This window comes from Acinonyx jubatus, chromosome A2 (assembly GCF_027475565.1).
Source record: "Acinonyx jubatus isolate Ajub_Pintada_27869175 chromosome A2, VMU_Ajub_asm_v1.0, whole genome shotgun sequence".
NCBI classification, from domain to species: domain Eukaryota; kingdom Metazoa; phylum Chordata; class Mammalia; order Carnivora; family Felidae; genus Acinonyx; species Acinonyx jubatus.
Genome location: NC_069383.1, coordinates 13,137,088 through 13,160,487, shown reverse-complemented (window position 1 = coordinate 13,160,487; position 23,400 = coordinate 13,137,088). Strand labels below are relative to the sequence as shown.

At 47.3% G+C, this 23,400-nt stretch overlaps 1 protein-coding gene across 4 annotated transcripts in view; it reads right to left on the bottom strand.

Moving 5' to 3' along the window:
- Nucleotides 1-23,400, bottom strand: part of DENND11 (DENN domain containing 11) — a 55,756-nt gene that overhangs the window by 17,478 nt on the left and 14,878 nt on the right. For 3 of the 4 annotated variants that reach the window (XM_027075623.2, XM_027075622.2, XM_027075621.2), the window contains exons 2-8: nt 22,195-22,294; nt 20,766-20,924; nt 10,386-10,539; nt 2,862-3,000; nt 1,767-1,898; nt 1,390-1,540; nt 683-751 (exon numbers count right to left, since the gene is read on the bottom strand). In XM_027075623.2, the coding sequence (XP_026931424.1) occupies nt 683-751; nt 1,390-1,540; nt 1,767-1,898; nt 2,862-3,000; nt 10,386-10,539; nt 20,766-20,924; nt 22,195-22,294 (904 nt within the window). The remainder of the gene's footprint in view (nt 1-682; nt 752-1,389; nt 1,541-1,766; nt 1,899-2,861; nt 3,001-10,385; nt 10,540-20,765; nt 20,925-22,194; nt 22,295-23,400) is intronic. The other variant, XM_027075624.2, reaches the window with a different exon arrangement.

Here is a 23,400-nt window from a genome sequence, read left to right as displayed (position 1 = left end):
CATGGGTGGGGAGGTATGCTTTAGTAGAATCCAAGAACTACACCTCTGTTGAAATGTCCACATTAAGTTCTCAACATCCAAGCCAGAGATGGTTCTCGCTGCAAGTGCCATGTTCCTCACCCCGACCCCGGGGCCTGGGGAAGGAAGGCCAGACAGGAAGCCAGGAGAATTGGTTTCCGTTCCAATCATAGTTCTGTCCGCCCTGCCGAGCGCTGTTTCACAAGCTGCTCAGAAGTTACATAAATGCTGTAACGTATAAAGACTATGGCTCCTGCCCCCGACCACGAACCAACATATCTGGGGGCAGGGGATTTCATTAGGTTCAAAAGTTAACATTTCTGATCGTCCCGTAACACTGAGCGCAAGGAACTCTTTATTCGAGCGAAGCAACAGATGAGAAGCCCCCGTACCCTGCAGGGCAGATGCTTCTGGGCAGTGGACATCTGGATGCACACGCTCAACGGAAAGATAAAACATCAGGACTTGTGTTTTTCTCTTCCCTGTCCGCTGGGTGTCCCCCAGTGGCATTTAGGGCTCACGGAGCCCAGCTCTCAGTGTACCCGGCAGCAATAAAGGCCATCCCTGGCCTGCCAAGCGTGACACGGGAGGGGTCGAGGCCCAAGGCGGCGAGCGCTCAGGGATCCCCGGGGAAGCCCCACGACCGCTGCCCGGGCTGACTTACAGCACAAAGAGGTCCTCCTCACAGGGGGTGTAGTCGTCTTCCAGCTCCTGGGAGTATAGCAGCATCTGCCTGTGGTGAAGGAGGCCCCCGTCACGCTCCGGTGCCGTCACAGGACCCCGGACATCGGCCAGGTCGTGGGTCAGGCACCTGCACGGGGCGGGCGGCCCCTGCCCCCAACCCGAAAGCAGGGAGACCGGAAGGGAATCAACGGGCCTTGGAGCCAAAGCCCTCAGGGTCCAGGGCCAGCTCTGCCCCTGGGTGACCTCAGGCAAGTGGCAATCTTTCGTAACTGCCCCTAAAACAGGGATAGGGATGGTGATGGTATTTATTTCGCCACCGGTACCAGGGGGTGCCGTTTACTTTACGGGGTAACCAAACTCCTGAGAACCGCGGGAGATGACGCAGAGGCAAGCTGCCAACACTGTGCTCGCCAGGTGCTCGCGCTCTTCCCTGGGCCTCCCCGGTTCCGAGCCCATCAGCCAGAGGTCACCTCCACACGCTCGCCGCCCGCGTATCAGGCCAACACGCCAGGAGCCCGGCTTCGTCCGCCCCAGGCTCCCCTTCGTCCCCCACCTCCCGGGCAGTCGGCCGGCCCGGCTGAACTGAGAAGGGCAGTGCCCCGGGGCCCTCTCTCTCAGGGTGTGCTGGCCTTGGCCGCGCCCGCCACCCCGCGTGGGCACGCACGTGCCGGGACCGGCTCCCGCTACCTCTGCTCGTTGAGCCGCCGGTACTTCTCCCGGTCGGCGCTGTTGATCCTCAGCAAGGGCTGCAGGTGGCCGTGGTGCGTCTTCACATTCTGGTTATCCACGTAGACGTCATACAGTTCCCGCTTCTCCTCGAAAATCTTCTCCGTGGTGCCTGTGACAGCCAAGCTCAGGGTATGGGGACCCGGAGGCCATCGCTGAGAGGCAGCAGCCCAACCCCACCGGGGAAACAAGGGGTCCGGGAGCCCCGCACTGCGAGGTGAGGAGAAGGGGCCCCCGGGGAGCGAGCTGGAAGGCCAGAGCCTGGCTTCTGGCAGAGCCGGCCCAGGGACCTGGGGCAAGGATGTGCGGGCGGGGTGCAGGGAGGGCCCCGTACTCACAGGCCACATAGGACACCTCTACCTCCAGGCTCTCGATGTCGGCCACGTTCACGTAGAAGAAAGGCTTGGACTCAGGAATGGCGCCCCCGATGCCAGGCAGGGAGACGTTGGCCAGGCAGCAGCAGCAGTACACTGTGGGACAGGGGAGGTGAGAGAGGAGTGTGGCCCGCCCCCCTCGGAGCAGTCAGCCTCTGGGGACGCCGCGGAGGGCTTGGCTCTGCGCTGTCCCGGCACTGGAGTCACAGGAGGCTCTGGCATTCTGAGGGGTGGGGCGGGGGCACGAGCCTCTCGGGCCCCACAGCGGAACCGGACCTCCAGTCGCGCCAACGGTGCCTCACCCCCTCCAGCTTCCAGTGCGCGGCTCACGGCGTCCTGCTTAGGCTCTGGCACTGCTGACCTTCCCCCGTCTCCGAACCCCCCGCCTGTGATAACCCCTGTTTCTCCCGGCTCCCTCCCTGCTTCTGATGGCCCCACCGCAGTCTCCTCTGTCCTCCACTGTTACTGCTCCACCTCCTGTGCCCGCATCACCTCCCTGCACTCGCGCTCTTCCCGGGTGACGCCATCTGTCCCGCGGTCACTGACACTCCACACGCCGGCCTCGCTTTCCCCCCAAGTCCTGACCCACCTGCACCAGCGCCTGTGTCCACCTCACGGAGGCCTCACAGCAGACACGCACCGTATTCAAAGCCAGTGCTGTCATTCCACCCCCTACTCCTCCTGGACCCTCATCTGGTGGCCCCCCCCATCCTCGTCATCCTGGACCCCTCCTCCATTACCTCACACACACCAGAACCTTCCAACCCAATCACACACCAACTCCTGCCAAGTTTTCCTCTTTACTGTATCAGAATCCCCATCTCCTCTCGCCACCTACCTCTCACTAGACCACGGATGCGTCCCCCAACCAACCTTCTTCACGGCCGCCAGAACCCACATTCTAGAATGCAAGTCCGGCCCTGGCATTCCCAGGCTGAAAACCTGGGACCCTCCTGGGACAGCCCCAACATTTCTGAACTCGGTCAACAATGCAAAGACTCGAGCAGTTTCTGCCCCGAGAAACTCACGACACAACACCCGACCTTGGTGTTTAGTTACCTCTATAACATACAACACCCACAGGAGGGGGAGAAAATATCAAAATGCGCTTTCGAAGTAAGGCAAATTTCCAAAGGATGAGGATCTGTTCTCCAAAGAACTTGATAAACTGAGACATGCAGCCGGCTGGGTGAGTGATCTGAAAAAATAAAGGAGAGGAGAAGAGCTTATTAAAAAATGTGAAAAACGTTCCATGCAGATGTGTGCTAACCACTCCCCACACCCCTGCACCACAGACATCACAAAGTACAACCAACAGATGCATTAAGGGACGGTTACTTCCACACAAGATGGTATTTTTCACTCTAAAGTCTCACCTTTATGCTGGGTTTCGATACTGCAACAGCTCCCCTGATACAGTGAGGTCTGAGTTTAGGGATCATTAAGGACTCAGGAGAGAGAGGCACAGAGGAAACAAGGCTGAACCTAACTTTTGAAGAGTCAGAAAAGTCTCTGAAATGACAGTACCTCTCAATGAGAACATCCAACTCGAAACCGTGATTGAGCCCTGGAAGGAGTACAGTGACGAGCCAACGGTCTCATATCAGCTCCCCAAGTACTCAGGGACCCGCTGCTGTGTGAAGTGAGGGGTTGTGCAGGCAGGAAGACCCCACACCCCCTGCCCCCTCCCCGGCCTGACCATCACTGCACGTCGGGTCTAGCCTCTTCCTTCTCGATAAATGCAAGAGCCTATCGGCCCTTGCAGACTGCTTCTAGGAGCCCTGAGCCAGGAATACCCCAGAAGCTCTGACCTCAGAAAAGCTGAATTCCAACGCGGCTCTGCCATTTAGTAAGGGAAGGCCTTGAGAAAGTAGCCAACCTTTCCGGTTCACTTTCCGCATGCGAAACGGGGAGGCCATCCCATCCCTGACATGGCTCTCCAGGATTATGAGAGAAAACACATGATATACACAGGAGCTGATGCAACAAATAAATGCGCAGCGTCACTTCCAAGCACAAGTGTCAGAAGCAGTATCGTTCACCACCCCTGGGGGGCGCCGGTGAGAGCACTTCAGAGGAGCGGTACCCTGGGCCTGCTGGCTAGGAGACCTTGAGACACGCGGCACCAGAGCCTCCCTTTCCCAGGCAGCACCCCAGCACCACTGCCTCTCAGTTGTCCCGAGTGGGCCGAAAGGCTGCCCTCCGCTGAGGGTTCCTGTCCTGCTCCTGTGCCTGCCCCTCTCCCAGATCTCCAGGGGCAGAGGCGCCGAGCCACCGCATCTGGTCAGATTCCTACAATCACAATCTTTCACAAAAGTCCAAAGGTAACGACCCAACATTCACTAGGTATTTATCCAAGGATACCAAAATGCTGATTCAAAGGGGCACATGCACCTCAATACTTACAGCAGTGTGCTATCAACGATAGCTGAACTACGAAAAGAGCCCATATGTCCATCAACTGATAAATGGATAAGGAAGATGTAATACACACACACACACACACACTGAATACTCCACAATCAAAAAGAATGAAATCTTGCCATTTGGTATGACATGCATGAAGCTAGAGCGTATTATGCTAAGTGAAATAAGTCAGAGAAAGACAAATATCATATGATTTCACTCATACATGGAATTTAAGAAACAAAGCAAATGAACATAGGGAAAGGGAAGCAAAAATAAGACGACAGAGAGGGAGGCAAACCATGAGGCTCTTAACTACAGAGAACAAACTAAGGGTTGCTGGAGGGGAGGTGGGTGGGGGGATGGGCTAGATGGGGATGGGTGTTAAGGAGGGCACTTGTTCTGATGAGCACTGGGTATTATGTGTAAGTGATGAATCACTGAGTTCTACCCCTGAAACCAAAACTACACTGTATGTTAACTAACTTGAATTTAAATAAGAAAGAAACAAAGGCAACTATAGAGGAAAGGGAGCCCAGGCCTGTTCAGGTCCCTCCCAGCTCCCCTCCGCTGATCCTCAGGCCCCAAGCACCGGGAAGGCCTGCCAGCATTTTGTCCAAACGTGTCCTGGGCCCCAGGATCCCAGAATAAATGACCAATCCTTAATTCTGATCTTATTCATTCATTCATGAATGCATGGACGCACACACACAAGAAATAGTTCTCACATACTTTGCACAAACACTGTTTAGTCTCAGCCCAACAATGAATGGCAAGGCCCAGCCCCTGCCCCCATATAGCGTGGAGACTACTAGAAGAAGCAGGTGCACACGTGAGCCAATCCCAGCCTGAGAGCCGAAATGGGAGAGGGCAGGGCTGCAGGAGGGCACAGGAGAGACTGATTCTAGAGAGACAGGGAAGACTTCCTGGAGGCAGCGTGTCTCATCTTTGACACGAAGGGTAACTGGAGGGAGGGCGTTCTTGGTGGCGGGACCAGCGCGTGCCGAGGCCCGGAGATAGGACGCAACTGCCAGTAGCTGAGGCGCTGGGCCTGGGCTGCGCCAGGGCGATGCAGGAAGTGGCCACGATGAGGAAGAGCCACCCTCTTCTGGAGGCCATGGCAGAGAACACGCACCCCTCTCGACCTGACCCTGTCCGACCACACGACACAACAGACGTTTCTCCTCTTGAAATCCACCTCTCCCTTCTGGGCCTCGTTCTGCTGCAGCTTTTACAAGGAACTCTTTCCCTGGCTTGTGCTGGCAACGCCTGGGCTCTCTCTGTCCTTCGCCTCTCCTGTGCCCCCGCCCAGGGACTCCGTCTGCTCCTTTCTCTCTCTCCCCACTTGTCCACTTCCCAAGGAGGGGCCTCTACCAGCCACTGCTGGACCCCTCCGAGCGGCCTCTGGCAGTCCTTCCTCCCTTGCCAGTTAGTGTTGACTCTGCAACAGCCTTAGATCTGACCCCGACTTTACATGTTCTTCATACATGTGTTCACTCTGTAAAAATTCACTTAACTCTATATGTATGGTGTTCTTTTAACTTGTGGGGACAAAATATGGTGTTTCAATAGCTTACAGACAAATTTCTTTATATGTACCTATATATGATAGTCCATAAACAGCCAGTGGAATCATATCATATATTTATTGTTTCAGTGCTGCCATTTTTCCCCTGGTCCTTTCCTGTTTTACATATATAAGCACCATCCCTCCATACCTTATCTCATCCCCAGGTAATACATATATTAATAACCTAGCATATACACCCAAACACTGCCTCATGTTTATATATGCACGTATGTGTACCTATCATCTCTGCACCTGAGGCTGTCATTATTTTACAAAAGCGTATGATCGTATCACAAACGGTTTTCTGTACTTTGCTATTCTCACACAAAAACACTTGCTGGTAAACCTTGCACGTCAACTATGTATGCTCTAATGCGTTATTTATAATGGCTGTATAATATATGGGGCATTCTAATTTTCCACCGCTCTACACGATGCTGACTTAAACATTCTTATACAGACATCATTATATTCTGTTGGGTTACAAATATAGGGCAGATCCTAAGGGGTGGGATTGCTAACGCAAAGGGTACTTGTATTTTCAATAGGTACTAACAAATTGATTTTGATTTTTTTTAATGTTTTTATGTATTTATGTTTGAGAGAGAGAGAGAGAGAGCAGGGAAAGGGCAGAGAGAGAGGGAGATAGAATCCCAAGCAGGCTCCATACTGTCAGCAGAGAGCCCGATGTGGGGCTTGAACCCACGAACTGTGAGATCATGACCTGAGCCGAAACCAAGAGCTGGACGCTTAACCAAATGAGCCACCCAGGCACCCCCTAACAAATTTGGAAGACCAGTCACATCTCCATCTGCAACCAACAAAGTACACTTCTTCCCGCATCACATCAACTAGAGTTTGGTAGGCATGTTAATGAGCAGCCCTCACTGGAGAAAAGCAGATGGCGATTTTACTTTCTCTCCTCTGTCCCTCCTTTGTGGCCTGTAAGGGAGAGGAATCTGGGGACACCCAGGTCAGATGCTAGTGACCCAGGTCACCTTGCTTAGGGTTCAAGGTAGCCCAGCAGCAACTGGACTCAGAGCAAAAGCTGGGTCAGAGTTTGGAGTGGTGAGAAAAGGAGCAGGGTTCAGTCAATACAGACCCAGAACGCCCTAATGACCCTCTGACCATTTCTTGATTATTGCCTCTCAGGGCATGCCATGGGGTGGGGAAATCCTTAAACTATGTTCCCTGGACTCCCATGGCAGCTGGCTTCCAGTTAAGTTCATCCGCGGGAGGCAATGACTGGGGACTGGAAGGCAGAAGGCAGGGAGAGGGAGCTCTCCGCTTTCTCACTCATGCTGGTATTTTGCCAGCAGCAGAGGACGCGTCTGATTCTAACCTCCAGTTTCTCCCAGCAGCCGCAGCTCCAGCTGAGCCAGACCCCCCAGAGGGTCCGGCAACAGCAGGTACACAGTGCCTAAGACACCTGAGCACAGGCTGTGTAGGACTCCTCCTCAGGTTGCCACGGTTTTGATAACATCACCTCTCCAGTTACCCCAGCCCCGTGAGGGTGTGACAGGCAGTCTGGAAGAGGGCCCTGAGTAATCCCCACCTCTTGGTATTTACAGCCGTACGTAATCCCCTCTTCCTCGTGAGTAACTTGCTTTGACCAACAGAATATGGCAACATTGCAGGGCTGTCACTTCTATAATTAGGTTACAAAGGATTCTGATTTCCCTTTTGTTTTCACTTGCTGCCTTTGATGAAGCAAGCCACCATGTTGGAGAGACCCACCTGGCTATGGACTGAGGACAACAAAGAGGCGGAGGTACCGAGGGCCTTGGTCCACTAGCCTTCAAGGAAACCAATCCTCCAACAGTCACATGAGCCCAGAAGTGGATACTGCCCCCGCCCCAGTCAAGCCTTCGGACAAGCCCCCAACCCTGGCCGATACCCTGCCCGTGGTGTCATGGGAGACCATGAAGCAGAGGACCCAGCCAAAACATGCCTGAATTCCTAGTTCACAGACCCTGTAAGATAATACATTTGTACTATTTCAAACCGTGAATTTGGGGATAATTTTCAATGCGGCGATAACTAATATAAGGTGGTAGCCATCTCCAATTAGAAGTATCTGTATTACCTTGCTCCCTTTTTACTCCTTCAGTCTTCCAGTGCCTAGATCATGGATTCCCTGTATGGAAGTAGCCTGGAATATCTAACATAGTTTGTGTTTTCCTGACGAGACCCTAACTGGTACTTATTAGGGTTCACATTCCACAGTCTAGTGTTTAAGGTTCTCTACCATTTGATTCCAATCTATTTTTCCACTCTCTTCTCTCCTGCTCAGTGGACACAGGAATTCCGTCCCAGTCCAGGTACAGGAAGACCTCGTTTTATTGCACTTCACTTTATCAGGCTGTGCAGACTGTTTTTTTGTTTTTTTTTTTTTTGTTTTTTTTTATAAAATCAAAGTCTGTGGCAACCTTGCATCGAGCCAGCCTATTGGTGCCATTTTCCAATGGCAATTGCTCATGTCACATCTCTGTGTCACATTTTAGTAATTCTCACCATATTTCAAGTTTTTCATTATTATTTTTTTTGTCATGGTCAACTGTGATCAGTGATTATGACTCATTGAAAGCACAGATGATGGTTAGCATTTTGTAGCAATAAAGTATGGTTTAATTAAGGGATGTGCATCGTTTTTTAGGCATGGTGCTATTGCATACTTAATAAACTACAGCACAGTATAAACCTAACTTGTGAATGCACTGGGCAACCAGAAATTTCATCTGACTCACTTTACTGCGGCTTTCGCTTTCCTGCATGGCCTGGAGCCGAACCCGCGGGATCTCAGACATGCCTGTGGCCTGCTCGTGCTCCATGAACCTGCCTGGGCCTTTTCACGCCTACCCCTTCACAAAGGTGGTGGGCTAAGCAGCTGGCACTGACTCTGGCACCAGTCCTGTGTTTAAGTCCTGGCTCTATCTCCTACTAGCTGTAAGGCCCTAGGTAAGTCACTGGACCTTTACAGACCACAGTTGGCCTATCTGGAAACAGAGAGTAAACAATCATTTACTTTAAAACATGCTGCAATAGAGGCGCCTGGGCAGCCCGGTTGGTTAAGCGTCTGACTTTGGCTCAGGTCATGATCTCACCGTTTTGTGAGTTCGTGCCTCACGTTGGGCTCTGTGCTGACAACTCAGAGCCTGGAGCCTGCTTCAGGTTCTGTGTCGCCCCCTCTCTCTCTCTGCCCCTCCCCTGCTCCCATTCTCTTTCAAAAATAAACAAACATTAAAATAAAATTAAAATTAAAATTAAGACAAAATATGCTGCAACAGGTATAGATAAATAGCTGGCAGAAAGCCAGCCTCACAGGAGGGGCTGAGAAGGTGACGGCCCCCACTGGCCTGTTCCCTCAGTCTGGAACCAGCCTCCCTCACTTCTCACCTGGCCAAATACTTCGGGGACTAACCCTTCTTCCAAGAAGCCTTTCCAGAGTTTACCCTTAAAGCCCTGGCATAATTTCTCTACCGGGGAGCCCTAGGTTTCTCCTGAAGTACCTTGTGGCCACCTACAGGGGAGGGAGAAGGAGGAGCTTCATGTTCACAGTCATCTCTGTACCCTACCAACGCCTCACGCTTGTCAACTGTAAGCGAACATATTCTAGTACACAAGCTAAGTGCTTCAGAAAAAGTGCATCGCAAAGTCATATCAAGAATATGGTAACTAAGCGTCTGACTTCAGCCAGGTCACGATCTCGCGGTCCGGGAGTTCGAGCCCCGCGTCAGGCTCTGGGCTGATGGCTCAGAGCCTGGAGCCTGTTTCCGATTCTGTGTCTCCCTCTCTCTCTGCCCCTCCCCCGTTCATGCTCTCTCTCTGTCCCAAAAATAAATAAACGTTGAAAAAAAAAAATTAAAAAAAAAAAAAAAAGAATATGGTAACTACAGGGAGCCTGGCTGGCTCAGCAGGTAGAACACGCGACTCTTGATATTGGGTTGTAAATTTGAGCCCCATGGAGGGTGTAGAGAGTACTAAAAAATAAAATCTTTTTTTTTTTAATATTTATTTACTTTTGAGAGAGAGAGAGCGCGAGAGAGCAGGGGGAGGGGCACAGAGAGAGGGAGACACAGAATCCGAAGCAGCCCCAGGCTCTGAAATGTCAATGCGGAGCCTGATGTGGGGCCTGAACCCATGACTGGTGAGATCATGACCTGAGCCAACGTCGAATGCCTAACCGACTGAGCCGCCCAGGTGTCCCAAAAATAAAATCTTAAAAAAAAAAAAAAAAAAGTAATATGGTAACTACGAAATACAACATGTGTTCATCAAATTCTTCATCTTTCGTCTTTTCGACTCCAATGTCTGGCTTTAAATATCTAAAGCAAACAGCAGAAACAAATCCACTTCTTCTCTGCTAGGAATCTACCACAACTGGCCTGCCCTATCATCCTATATGGTTTTGCACCATGGTTCTAGAAAGGTCTGGAAAGCATATGGGTTTCCAAAGAACCCAAATGCTTACGTCAGAAACCTATTCCATCAAAATCAGACTCTGGGCATAAGCCCAAGACATCAATTCCTTATGAATCAAAAAAATAATCAACAACCACTGTAGCAGACACGAGCCCAGGCCCACGCGAGCACCTGGCCAGGCTCACCTTCATCTCAGGGTACATGTATCGGTGGATGGAAGGCAGCCAGTAGACAGGGGGCAGGCTGCCGCCTCTCCCCGGACCGGCATGGAGCACCCCTTTCTTGTCCTCATAGAACGCAGCCAGATGAGAGTAATGTCCTGGCGTCTCCAGCTGGTGTCTGAAAACACACACGCACACACAGTGAGAACAGCTCTGGCCCCGGCTCTGCCCCTCGGTCGCCCTGCCCCAAGGGCTGGAACCCTTCGGGACGAAGCGATAAACCAAAAAGACCCTCATTTCGAGGTTGCCCAGAACGCCCCCTCGGGCGTTACAGAAGATCCTCACGTGGGGTCTGGTTCTCCTTGACACCATGGGACACACGCCTCCTCGCGGGAAACCACCAGAATGTACAGACCGTGACTAATGTTTACTGTTCTCCAGCAAGGTGTGCTGAAGAGGGTGTGGCGCCTCCCAGGGAAGGCTGAGCCAAGGGACAACGTGGAAGGCCACAAATCCCCTGCTTACAGCTGCTCTCTGCTGAGAAACCATGCTTGTTTGCTTCGTTATAGAAGACTCAGAGGGAACTTACCCCTCAACGTCTCAAATGAGGGAAAACAATTATTGGATGTCACCAGGCCTCAGACTTTCTGCATCAAGTAATAAAATTATTAAAAAAGAAAGGAAGGAAGGAAGGAAGGAAGGAAGGAAGGAAGGAAGGAAGGAAGGAAAGAAGGAAGGAAGGACGGACTCAGAATCTCTTATTTTCCCACCCACCTGCTCGGGCCCACAGAGACTGGGCTGTGGGGAACCCTGTCAACCGACCGCAAGACCAAGAAAGCCTCAGTGAAGCCCTGGGCCATTTGGACAATGGAGAATCCTGCCTTCGAGTCAAGCGCAGGAGTGCTGTGGGCGCTATGTTTGATAGGGGTGTTATGGGTCCAACTGTCCCCCTCCAACCCCACCAGAAACAAGATCAGCTGGAGTCCTAACTCCCAATACCTAAGAATGTGACCCTCTGGAGACAAGAGTCTTTACAGAGTCAAGTTGAAGTGAAGTAATTGTGGTGGGTCCCAAGCCAATATGACTGCTGATCTTACCAAAAGGAAGAAGTTTGGACACGGTTGACATACACAAGGAGAACGCCACATGAAGATAAAGGCAGACATCGGGAGAGACGCATCTAGAAGCCCAGGAAGACCAAAGATCACCAGCAAACCACCAGAAGCTAGGAGAGAGGCAAGGAGCAGATTCTCCCTCATGGCCCCAGAAGGAATCGACCCTGCGGACACCTGACCTCAGACTGCCGGCCTCCAGAGCTGTGGGAGGGTTTCTCTTGTTCTCAGTCCCCTAGATTTGGGTTCTTTGCTACGACCACCTTAGGAAACAAATATAGGGAGGAATAAAAGGCAGTAAAGCCGTTTTAGTCTTATCTTCTTGGCGCCCTACAATCTCCATCATACTGTGGTGAGAGAGACTCAGCATACAAACTATGGTTGGCCCCCGGAGCAACAATGACTAAAACAGGGAACCCCCCACCGCCCCAGTCCATCGTTGTTGGCCTCCTCCAAGCTCAGACCTCAGACCTCCTCAAACCGCTCAGAGTCAGGATCTTCCTACTCCAACAGGGAGCCAGCTGCCCTCAAACGGTCTCTTCTCCAGAATGACTTCCAGCTCCTGATGCCAAGGTGCCACCCAGCTGTCACTCTGCACTGGGTGATCTCCGGGAAGTTACTACGCTTTTTAAAATCCGCTGTTTGCCCCCTCTCCCTCGAAGAGAGGTACTAGTGCCAACTCAATACTATTTTGAGAGCTAAATGAAATAAACCAGGAAGAGCCTCATATGCCTTGTGCCACATTTCAGTCATTCACAAACATTAGGTTCCTTCCTCCCCAGCGACCCGGCAGCATCTAGGCAGGTGCACAGTGAGGGCTCAAAACACTGGGTAAATGGGGCAAATTCAAACCCAGCCCTGGAAGAGATCTACAGGCAAATTCACCTTTTAAGAAGAAAAAAAAAATCAACATCAAGTAGGGGTGCCTGGGTGGCTCAGTTTGGTTAAGCATCCGACATCATAATCTCGCTGTTCGTGAGTTCAAGCCCCACACTGGGCTCTGTGCTCACAGCTCAGGGCTTGGAGCCAGCTTCAGATTCTGTGTCTCCCTCTCTCTTTGCCCCTTCCCCTCCCTCCCTCTCTCTCTCAAAAAAATAAACATTAAAAAAATCAACTACATTTAAAAAAATTATTACAGGGGCTCCTGGGTGGTTCAGTCTGTTGAGCATACGACTCCTGATTTTGGCTCAGATCACGATCCCAGGGTTGTGGGATCGAACCCTGCACTGGACTCCATGCTGAGCTTGGAGCCTGCTCAGGATTCTCTCTGCCCCTACTCCCCTACTCTGTCTAAAATTAAATACACACACACACACACACACACACACACTACTAAGATAAGTTCCTCTTAGAGTGGAGGCTAATTTGGGGGTTCCTATACCTTGTTTTAAGCTCTGCACAAGAAGGAAGTCATGTGATATAACAATAAATGACCATGAGGAGTGGGTGCCTATAATCCTTTTTTCACTCCTACTCATGTGCTTGATGGGAACCCTGTGGTGGCTAAATTGTGTTTAATTCTAAGAAGATGGCAGATTCCAGATACTCTTCAAGGACATGTGTCAAACTGATGAAAATTTGCTTAATACAAAATAATTCAAAAATGATTAAGTTCAAAAGTGTTTTCACTGGGACGTAATTTCCCTGAAAGAACAATGAGAATCAGTTTACTGTATTCTCAGTACTCTGTTTTCTGCAGTAAAGGGGGCTGGGGGTAACTGCTATGATAATTTTTCATTTTCTAGGTTCTTGGTTTGCTGCTCAGTGTCTTTTCTGTTTGACTGCCTTGAATGCTATATTTGAACCCAGCTTCTAAAGAAAAAGCTCACTAAGCTAGAGTCCCTTGACAAAAAGCTAGTTTCAGGACCCTGTCCTCTGACAGCCTAAGATATCACTGACTGATGGAACGGAACAAGGCACTAATATGGAAGACAGAATACGAGGACGGATGGGAATATAAATAGGCAGTTCCTGATAAATGTTAAACAAGTGTTGTATGAAAGTGTCAAAATTTGAACACACTGGAGATTTTGCAATAAACAACACTGATTATCAAGCCTCAGTATCAAGATAACCCCAAAGGTACTGTAGCAAGGTTGAGAGCTGGAAGGGATGGTGAGCTTCAAAGACATGCAAGGGGTGAGTTTCTGGGTGATCTTGCCTCTCAGGACGCATAGTACCACACTGAAAGGCAGGCCAAGTCATCTAGGGAAAGTGTCCAAAACATAGGACATTGTAAAAACTAGAGAATGACGGCAGAATAGATACTACTGATCTGAAGCCTCAGGCTTCTAGGCTAAGTCGAGGGCTCCCCTGCAGGACCAGAGACGCTGGGGTTCTCCTTAAGCCCAAGCCCCTTCACGGACATAACATAAGCTCATGTGACCACAAAGATGCCCACTGCAGCTAATCCTGGCTTCCCCTACATACCCAGCAATGAAGTGGCCAGCGTCAGAGTCCGAGATGCGTCTGCGGGATAGGTACCCTTCCTCACTCTGGTGTATTCACTGCTGGTCTGACCCAGTCTGGCTTCTGGCTTTGCAAGTACAGAAAAATAGGCTTTTTTTTTTTTTTTTTTTTTTTTTTTTTTTTTTTTTTTTTACTGCTGGTGTGGGTATAGAATGGTACTAGCCTTCTGAGGGGTCACTTGCAATCTGTATCAAATTGTACACTGCATATACTGTCTAACCCAGCAATTCCATTTCTGGGAAGGTGACCTAAACAACCATATCTGGATACGAACGATCATTTACCTACAATGCTGCTCATGTTTACAGTGGCAAAAAATAAGAAACAACTCAAAAGCCTAATAACAGGGATATAGTGAAATAAACCATGATACGTCTACATACTGAGAGGCTTTGAAATCACCATGATGTTGAGAACTATTATGAGCGACATTCACAGAAAGGTTAACGTATGAAGTTAGAAATTTTAGATGCTGAATGACTTTGATATATATATTTTTAAATTGTGAATGTATATATTTATACAGGGAAAAGACCAGAAGGCTATGTTCACAGCAGATAGGGCTGGCTAGTGGGATCATGGTTGGGTTTTTTTTTTGGGGGGGGGGGGTTGTCTATTTTTCAGTCTTCTGCAATAAGTATGTGATAATTTTATGTTTAGTCCTTTTAAACTTTTCATTATGGAAAATTTTAAACTTCTACAAAAAGTAGAAAAAAGAATAATAAGCCCCATTATCCAACATTTAGCTTCAACAATGATCAATATTTTATCAGTATGGTTACATCTACACCATATCCCTGCCCCCACACCACTTTTTCCTCGAATGCTTTAAAGAAAATCCCTTATCATAATATTTTACCCATAAACACTTTGGTGTGCATCTCTAATTGATAAAGTGTATTTAAAACAGAGCTTAAACACCATGCCATTATCTTGCCTAACAAAATCAGTAACAAAGCCCGAATGCAAAATAATAGCCAGTCCGCATTCAAATTATACCAACTGTCCCCAAAATATTTTACAGTTGGTTGTTTGAATCATGATCGAAGGAGGGTCCAGAGATATGGTAACTAACATGTTTATAAGCCTGTTTTACGCTAGAACGCTCCCCTTTTTCTAATTTAGTTTTTAAATTATAAGACAGTTCTCCAGTATCTTCTGATTAATAAGAACTAGTCACAGAAAGGACTAGCTAGAGAGATACTGAAGCCCAGGTCTATGGAGGAAATCTAATAAATAAGTTTGGGTACAAGAAGTAAGAATGGACAGAAAACACAGATTCGGTGTTTTCAGAACCAAGTCTAGTTAATTTAGACTAACAGCCCCGTGCCCGGACCTGCACCTGCCTCACATGCTCCTCTCCCCCTCACACTGTCACGCAAGTCCCTCCCTCTCAGGTCACCTCAAGCCCTCTGTAATCAGCAAGCTGGAAAACCTCCCTAGCTGTGACTCAAAATCTAGAAGCCATGAAAAGATTAATGAATTCAATCAAGAAAGATATCTGCATGACAAAAGGTAATGCTAAAAGATGAATGACAAAGTGGAAAAATAATTTATAGTGCAAAGAACAAATGTCCCTACTATACAAAGATCTCCTGGAAATTAATAAGGTCAACAACCGAAAAAAACAAAAAAACAGAACTGAGCAAAGGCTAGAAATGGTTCACAGAAGAGGGAAAACAAGTGACTCAAATAAATATAAAGGTGCTCAATCTCATTCCTAAGAAAAATGCAAATTAAAACCATGCTCATGCATGGTGTTTTACCCTACAGAATGCCAAAAACCTCAAAGTTTTATTTTTGTGTTGGCAATGTTGTGAGGAAACTGCATTCTCCTGCATTACTGCTGGGTGGGCAAAATTGTACAACCTTTATGGAAAACAACTGGACAGAATCTATTAAAATTACAAATACCTCTACCCCTTGAACCACCAATTTCATTTCTGGAAATTTACTGTACACATATTCTGTTCATATGTGAAATGATATTTGCACATAGGTATTCAGTGCAGCATTATTTGTAATAACAAAAGAGTGGAAATGACCAAATGTCCATCAATAAGAGACTTGATAAAGCATGGTTCTTCTAGACAAGGCATATAATACAATGGTGAGAAATGATAAACTTTCTGTACTGATATCTCCTTGGATATATTGTTCGTTGAAAAAGGTAAGGTGTAAAACAACATGTACAACCTGATACTTTTTGCATGAAAAGGAGGGGAAAAAAGAACATATATTTGTATTTGTGCACACACACACATTTTGGAAAGACAGAAGAGAAATTAACAGTAATTGCTGGGATTATTGGATGAATATTGGAACTGGGATAAGACTTTTCATTTTATGCCAGTAGTAGAGACTGCCACTCTCTTCTTCCCTGAATAATAGAACTTTCTGATTGTAGCGCATTACAGAGTCACCTAGTCAAGGACCACATTTCCCAGACTTTCTTGCTGTTAGGTGTGGCTAGGAATGAACTGGCCAATGGCACGTAAGCAGAAGTGATGTGTTTAACTTGGGGGATTCCTGAGTTCTTCCTCTTCTTGGAGGCTTGACCATGACCTGGTAATGGTGAGTCCTCCTCTATCATGCAGATGAGGACAATACTCTAGGAGACAGGAGCATAGGACACAGAAAGACTTGGGTCCCAGGATGACCCAGCGGAACAGAGCCATCTAGTACACGGGGCTGCCTCTCCCCCTCCAGGGCTGCTGTGCTAGAAAAGCTATCTCCTTTGAGTCACTAGATTTTGTGTCTCTTTGTTGTAGCAACGTAGCCTGTGCTCTAGCTAAAGCGGAAAGTGGTGCCCAAAAATGAGTTGCTGCACTATCAGACAAGACACTGTGGCATTTGAATTCGCAGCTGGCACGGGAAGGTGGTAAGGAAGTAGGTGTTATAACTAGAAAGCTGGTAACCCTTGTCCCCCTGTAGCAAAAACCTGCTAGAACTTCAGTAACTTGGACAGGCCCCGTGTCATGTGAACTTGTACCTCCAGGGGAAGCACTTAGAAATCAAACGTTGATTGCTTCTCATTTGCCGTGAGCTGCTATAAGAGTGAGATGAAGACAGGCAAGAACTGGCCACTTTGCAGGCCAAAATGGGAAGAAATACGGCCTAAGGGACAGTGTGTTCTGAGTTCTGCAATATAAGTTAGTTGAGGCTCCAACTCTTTGAGATCCCATGGGACTAGAAAAGCCAACCGCTTTTGTACCCCAAAACCAGGAGATAAGAATTTCCTTCAAAGCTTTTATGAAACTCTCCAGTGAAGAGTAGAGTCATGGGAGACAGACCCATTTGCAAAGATCAGATTTAGGGTACGGCCTCAAGGTAGCATCATATTTTACTTTATATATATATGTGTGTGTGTGTGTGTATGTGTGTGTATACATATAATATATATAAATAAACATATATGTATATGTATATAAATATATATATGTATATGTATATAAATATATATGTATATAAATATATATATGTATATGTATATAAATATATATGTATATAAATATATATATATAAATATATATATGTATGTATTTATGTATGTATTTATGGTAGTTGCCATTTAAATGAGAAAAAGATGGATAGGCCAAGAACAGACAACAGTAACCGGTCTACAGTCCACTAAAAACTAAGACCCAAAAGAATCTTTCGCAACAGATACTTTAACTTGGGACCGACTAGAAGCAAACAGATCAGAAGCCTATTCGGTTTTTGAGGGATCTGTACTGTCATGTGGCTGGCCTATAAAAGCCTGTGACTGCTCCACCCTTAAAGAAACCACTACACCCACCAACCTACACCAGCAAGAAATGTGCTCTCTAGGTGTGCAGCCTCAGGGAGATCACGTTCCCCCATGCCTGCTTCAGAAGTGGTTGTGGTGGAAAATGGGTACAAAATCTCCTGGAAGGCAGAGCCAGGAGCCACGGAGGAAAACGGGCAAGGGGATTCTCAATAACAGAACGACGGTTTCACCAGTGAACTTACTACTCCACCAGGACAAGGAGGCTTTGCAGCCCCTGCAGCAGAATTTCATGAGCATGATGGACTAATGGCTACTTGTATTTCTTATCCTTCCTTTTTCCAAATAGGAGCTTGTACTGGGGTTCCCACTTCACCTTCGATGTTGCATTTAGGAAGTGCAGAGTGAATGAACTTGTCTGTTCTTCTGCAGGTTTTCAGGATATGAAGAACCATGGGCTGATCTATCGAAAAGGACTGCCTCATATCACCCAGAAATCCTGGACCGTAGACTAGAAGCATCAACTCAATGAGCCTCTCTGAGGTCTCCCTCAGAGAGGGAGGGTGGGAGGAATGTTCTCTCCATGTGGGAAGAAGAGTGCACATGGATATCAGGATTGCAAGAGGGGCGCACTGAAACAGGGGCTGTTGATTTTGCCCCCAGATCCTTCTGTGCCTTTTTTCCTGTTTGCAACAGAACCACCAGATTTTTAACTGGTCACAGGGTCACCTAGCTAGAGACTACCTCTCCCAATCTCCCTTGCTGTTAGGTGTCTCCTTGTGTTGGAGAATTTGACAATGGTATGTAACAAGTGATGTATGCAGCTTCTGGGGCTTTCCCTCTTCCCTAGGGGCTAGATGCAGACAGTAGAGGTGAGCAGCTCAGAACACTGGAGAAGGACATCTTAGAATACGAAAATCACTCTTAGGATATTGTAGAATCATAAGAGAGAAGTGGTCTGGGTCCCTAAACTGCTGTATAGAACAGCAGGCTACCCACCTGGACCACCGGCCCACCTCTAGACTATTACATGAGAAAGAGTCTTCTGTCTCATTTCAATCATTGTATTTTGGGGCCTCTGTTACTGCCATGTAGCAGGATGCTAATAGAATACCTCCTTATCACTTTTAACTTTTGAACCATGAGACAATACTGTCTACTTGGGAAAATTAATTTTGTCAAAAGGAGCAATTTTTTCAAAGTGTCAGGATCCCAATCAAAAAAATTTTTAACTCCGTCATACTACTTCTGGGGCACAAAACTGAGGAAATACTTCAAATACAGAAAAAGAGATCTGTGTGAGGTGTTTACCACAGCTCCAAAATGTAGAGGAGCAATAAAAAAAAAAACACAACAACAACACGCTAAGTGCTCAACCACAGTGAATAATAAATATTTTATCTATTTTTTTAAGTTTAATTTTTTTGAGAGAGAGAGAGAGAGTGAGCGAGCACAGGTCACACTGTCAGCGCAGAGCCTGACGCGGGGCTCGAACTCATGAACCGTGAGATCATGACCTGAGCCGAAGTCAGGACTCAGACAACCATAGTGAATAATGAAGACAACTTAATGAAGACAGCTGAAGAACAGCTCTAGCATTACAGAATTATGAAAATAATCATCAAAATGATAAAATGATACATATGGAGGACAATGCAGAGGAAACATATGCCTAACCAGTGCATAAAGAAGGAAAAAAATGGAATGGAAAAGTGGAATATTTTCTTACAGGAGGAAACGTTCCTGAAATTAAAAATAAAAGATGTATCTATAGATCAAAAGGGACACGCACACACTTGGCCTCTCTCAAAAATAGATAAACATTAAACAAACAAACAAACAAACAAAGAATCGGGGATGCCTGGGTGGCTCAGTCAGTTAAGCGTCTGACTTTGGCTCAGGTCAAGATCTCACAGGCCATGGGTTCGAGCCCCACAATAGCTCAGAGCCTAGAGCCTGCAGCCTGCTTCGGATTCTGTGTCTCCCTCTCTCTGCCCCTCGCCCACTTGCACTCTGTCTGTCCCTCTCTCTCATTCTCTCTCTCTCAATACTAAACATTAAAAAAATAAAAAGTGGGGCACCTGGGTGGCTCAGTCAGTTAAGCGTCTGACTTCGGCTCAGGTCATGATCTCATAGTTCATGGGTTTGAGCCCCACATGGGGCTCTGTGCTGACAGCTCAGAGCCTGGAGCCTGCTTCAGATTCTGTCTCCCTGTCTCTCTGCCCCTCCCCTGCTTGTGTGCTTGCTCGCTCGCTCTCTCAAAAATAAACAAACATTAAAACAAAATAAAAAAAGAATCAGATGCTTAACTCACTGAACCACCCAGATGCCCCTCTTTGTACTTTTATATACATTTTAAATAATAAACTTTTTTTCCCACAAGCAACAAATTTCATGTTCTTTCAAAGATCATCATCAAGAATGACTGTTATGTTAAAAAATTCAAATAAATTCTAAAAGTATAAAAGTGTATACGTAGTATGATGCCAAGTATATACATTTTTAAAAAAGTATACACGTGTGTACCAGAAAAGAGGCAAAGGTGCTAAGATTTTAATAGTGCTTCAGGGGTTAGGGATAGATTTCTCTCAAAATCTGAAATGAGAGTAATGGAAAACTATAGAAGATAACGAATAGTTTCGCTGCTTCTGTTAAAGATTCCCTTCCTATTACCACAAGCAGTAATAATGACCCCGAATAATGAACGATGAGGCTTAAAAAGAGTTTAGAGTCTATTTGCCTACCTGGGGTGATGGAGGTAATTGCTGTGGCTTAGGGTAAACAAAGATCACATATTTATTAACAGATTATGTCATTCAACAAAACTGAGGACAGTACTGACACAGACCGAAGGCAAATCCGCCCCGGCATGAAGAGTCTTTAGGCCATGAGTTGGGTTGACAGAGAAAAGACCACCACCTGAGGTATGAAATGTGGCCATGGATGTTCGAGCAAGGGCATCTGCTGTTCTGACACACAACCTATGTCTCTGAGGGCTCATCACTCACACACACACACACACACCTGGCTGGCAGATTCCCATGGCCACCCTGCACATGTATGCGAGCCACATACCGAACCTGGTTCTCCAAGAAGTGCATGTACCGGTAAAGCAGGGTGTAGGACGGAGACAGGATGCCCACAGACTTCATACGTGCACCACGCTCCAGCTCACTTTCCACAGGCATGTTGGCGAAGCAGGCCAGGCCGAAGAAGGGTCCCTTTCGGAAATAGCTAAAATGGAACAAATGCGTCGTGGGGCTCAAAATCAGAGAAGAGAAATTTTGTTTGGCTTCGGTTTTTGTTTTGTTTAAAAAAAATTTTTTTTAATGTTTATTTTTTTATTTTTGAGAGAGAGAGACAGAGTATGTGAGCAAGAGGAAGGGCAGACAGAGAGGGAGACATAGAATCCAAAGCCGGCTCCAGGCTCTGAGCTGTGAGCACAGAGCCCGATGTGGGGCTCGAAGTCACAGACCGCGAGATCGTGACTTGAGCTGAAGTCGGACACCTAACCGACTGAGCCACCCAGATGCCCCTGGCTTCGGTTTTTAATGTGAGATGCAGCCCCAAGGAAGACAGAGAGCTGTGTCCAGGGGTCTGCATGACAAAGCTCTCAGTCTGAAGACCAATGTTTTAGAACCAAAGGGGAATGTCAGTCCAGGCCACTCAACCCCACAGAGGAGACAACCCAGGTATGAAGAGATTACCCAACTCACCAAGGGTCACCCAGCAGGAGCTAGGACTTGACCTCTGGCAAGTCTGCTGCTGCACTGCCCATGACCATGGACAGATTCCTTCGCTCCCGCATAACTACTGATGCCGTAAGGAACCAAAACAAAGATTCATCTTCAGGCCCCTCTGGAAGGGCGCTCTGTTTTAGTAGCATAAGCCACGTCGATTCTTTCCTCACTTCCTGAGTCTCTGATATTTTTAACAGGGCGGATGACCACAGCTGTCACTTTATCTCCTCCCCCTTTCTTAAACTTCTGTCATGGTTTCAGCCCAGTGAGAAGATTAAAGCTACTCTGGTTACCCTCGTGTTCTATTCGTTTGCTCCTCACACGAATCTTAATTACACAGGACTATAACTTGGCCTTACTGAAAGCTGGACTTTCAAGTTTTAGCCCACAAATGGCTTAAGTTAACCCAAACTGTACTGAAAGTCCATTCTTTCAACAAAGCCAAACCTCAGGTAAGACCTAGCGTTTTCTTAAAAGGGAGAGAGAACCTCTGATAGTTCTTAACTTTTGGGGTCATGAAACCCATTGGGAACCTAATGAAAGCTGGGGGCCTTCTTGCTGGAAAACTGATATAAACACAAATCTATCTATCTATCTATCTATCTATCTATCTATCTATCTATCTATCTATCTATATATTTTCAGGGCATTTCTACACACCTTTGGAAGAGATGATGAGAGCCCCTGATGAGAGCCCTTACGCTGTGGGGAAAGTCTGTGAGAAGAGAGAGATGGTACAGGGATTTACATTCTGAAATACTTACATGAAGTCAGACTGAATTTTATGGGACCCACTGGCCATAGACTTGAACTCAACACCTTCAAGGTCAATATCTTGAGGTAAGCACCATTCCACCATGTTCCCTGTGGGAAAGGGAGGTGACAAGTTAAAAGAAACAAAGTCATTCAAAGAAAAGGACGTAGTACAAGGGCTGAGGGCATACAGCTGCCCAATGCACGCACTGCTGGCTCAGCCACCGAGACGCTTAAGTGGGTCATCTCATCCACCACCCACACGCTGGCAGAGTTCCCCAGTTACTCCAGAGGGCCAGGAGACAGGCCTTAAAGGAGCCTTGCCCTCTGCCGAGAGAGGAGCTCATTCTTTCTAGTGACGATATGGTCTTTGGTGCTCCATTCTGCATAGCTACTTTCAAACGTCCTTCCTTTCATGGCTTTACTTCCGAGGGCATGATTCTTACCCCCCGTCTCCTTTCCCTAACCCCCTGAGATCTTGTTCCAACTTCTCCTTCTACAGCTACTGATGACTCTGACAACCCTGAACTCTTTTTAATTCACGTTGTCATTGACCTCTTTGTGGAATTTGAGAATTCCTCAAAAGTGTATTCCTCTTTTGCCTTGATTCCCATGACAAAATACTATTTTGGTTTTTTCCCTACTTCTCTGTCTAGGTAGCTCTGCTTCCTTCCCAAAGTCTTTCTCTTCTCTCCCTAGGTGAGGACCATATCCAAGGCTTAGCCTTCAGTTCTTTGCTTCCAGAACCTCGGGGCTCATTCACTCATCATCAGTTACTGACTTTTTACCGAGCTGGACGCTGGAGCTACAAAGTCAAATAAGACATAGTCCCTGACTGCAAAGAGATTAGAATCCAGAGATAAACAAGGAGACCACAGATTACAGTTCCAGGGGATAAACGCTATGAGAGACGAGAATGTGAGCAGTGATGAGCATCTATCAGATTGAGGGAATCGGAGATTTGCACAATAGCACTGTTACCCAGAACACGGACAGAACACATACTGACAGAACACTATGGAATATTCCCTACTGTTTTCTTGTGTGTTCAAAATTTTTCAAAATAACAGTATCGAGCTATGCGTGAGTTTATTTTATTTTTTCTAACAGCTTGAGATACAATTCGCACACCGTGCCATCTACTCACTTACGGCAAACAATTCAACGGCTTTTAGTATAGTCAGCTGTGCAACCAACTACCACATTTTCAACGTTCT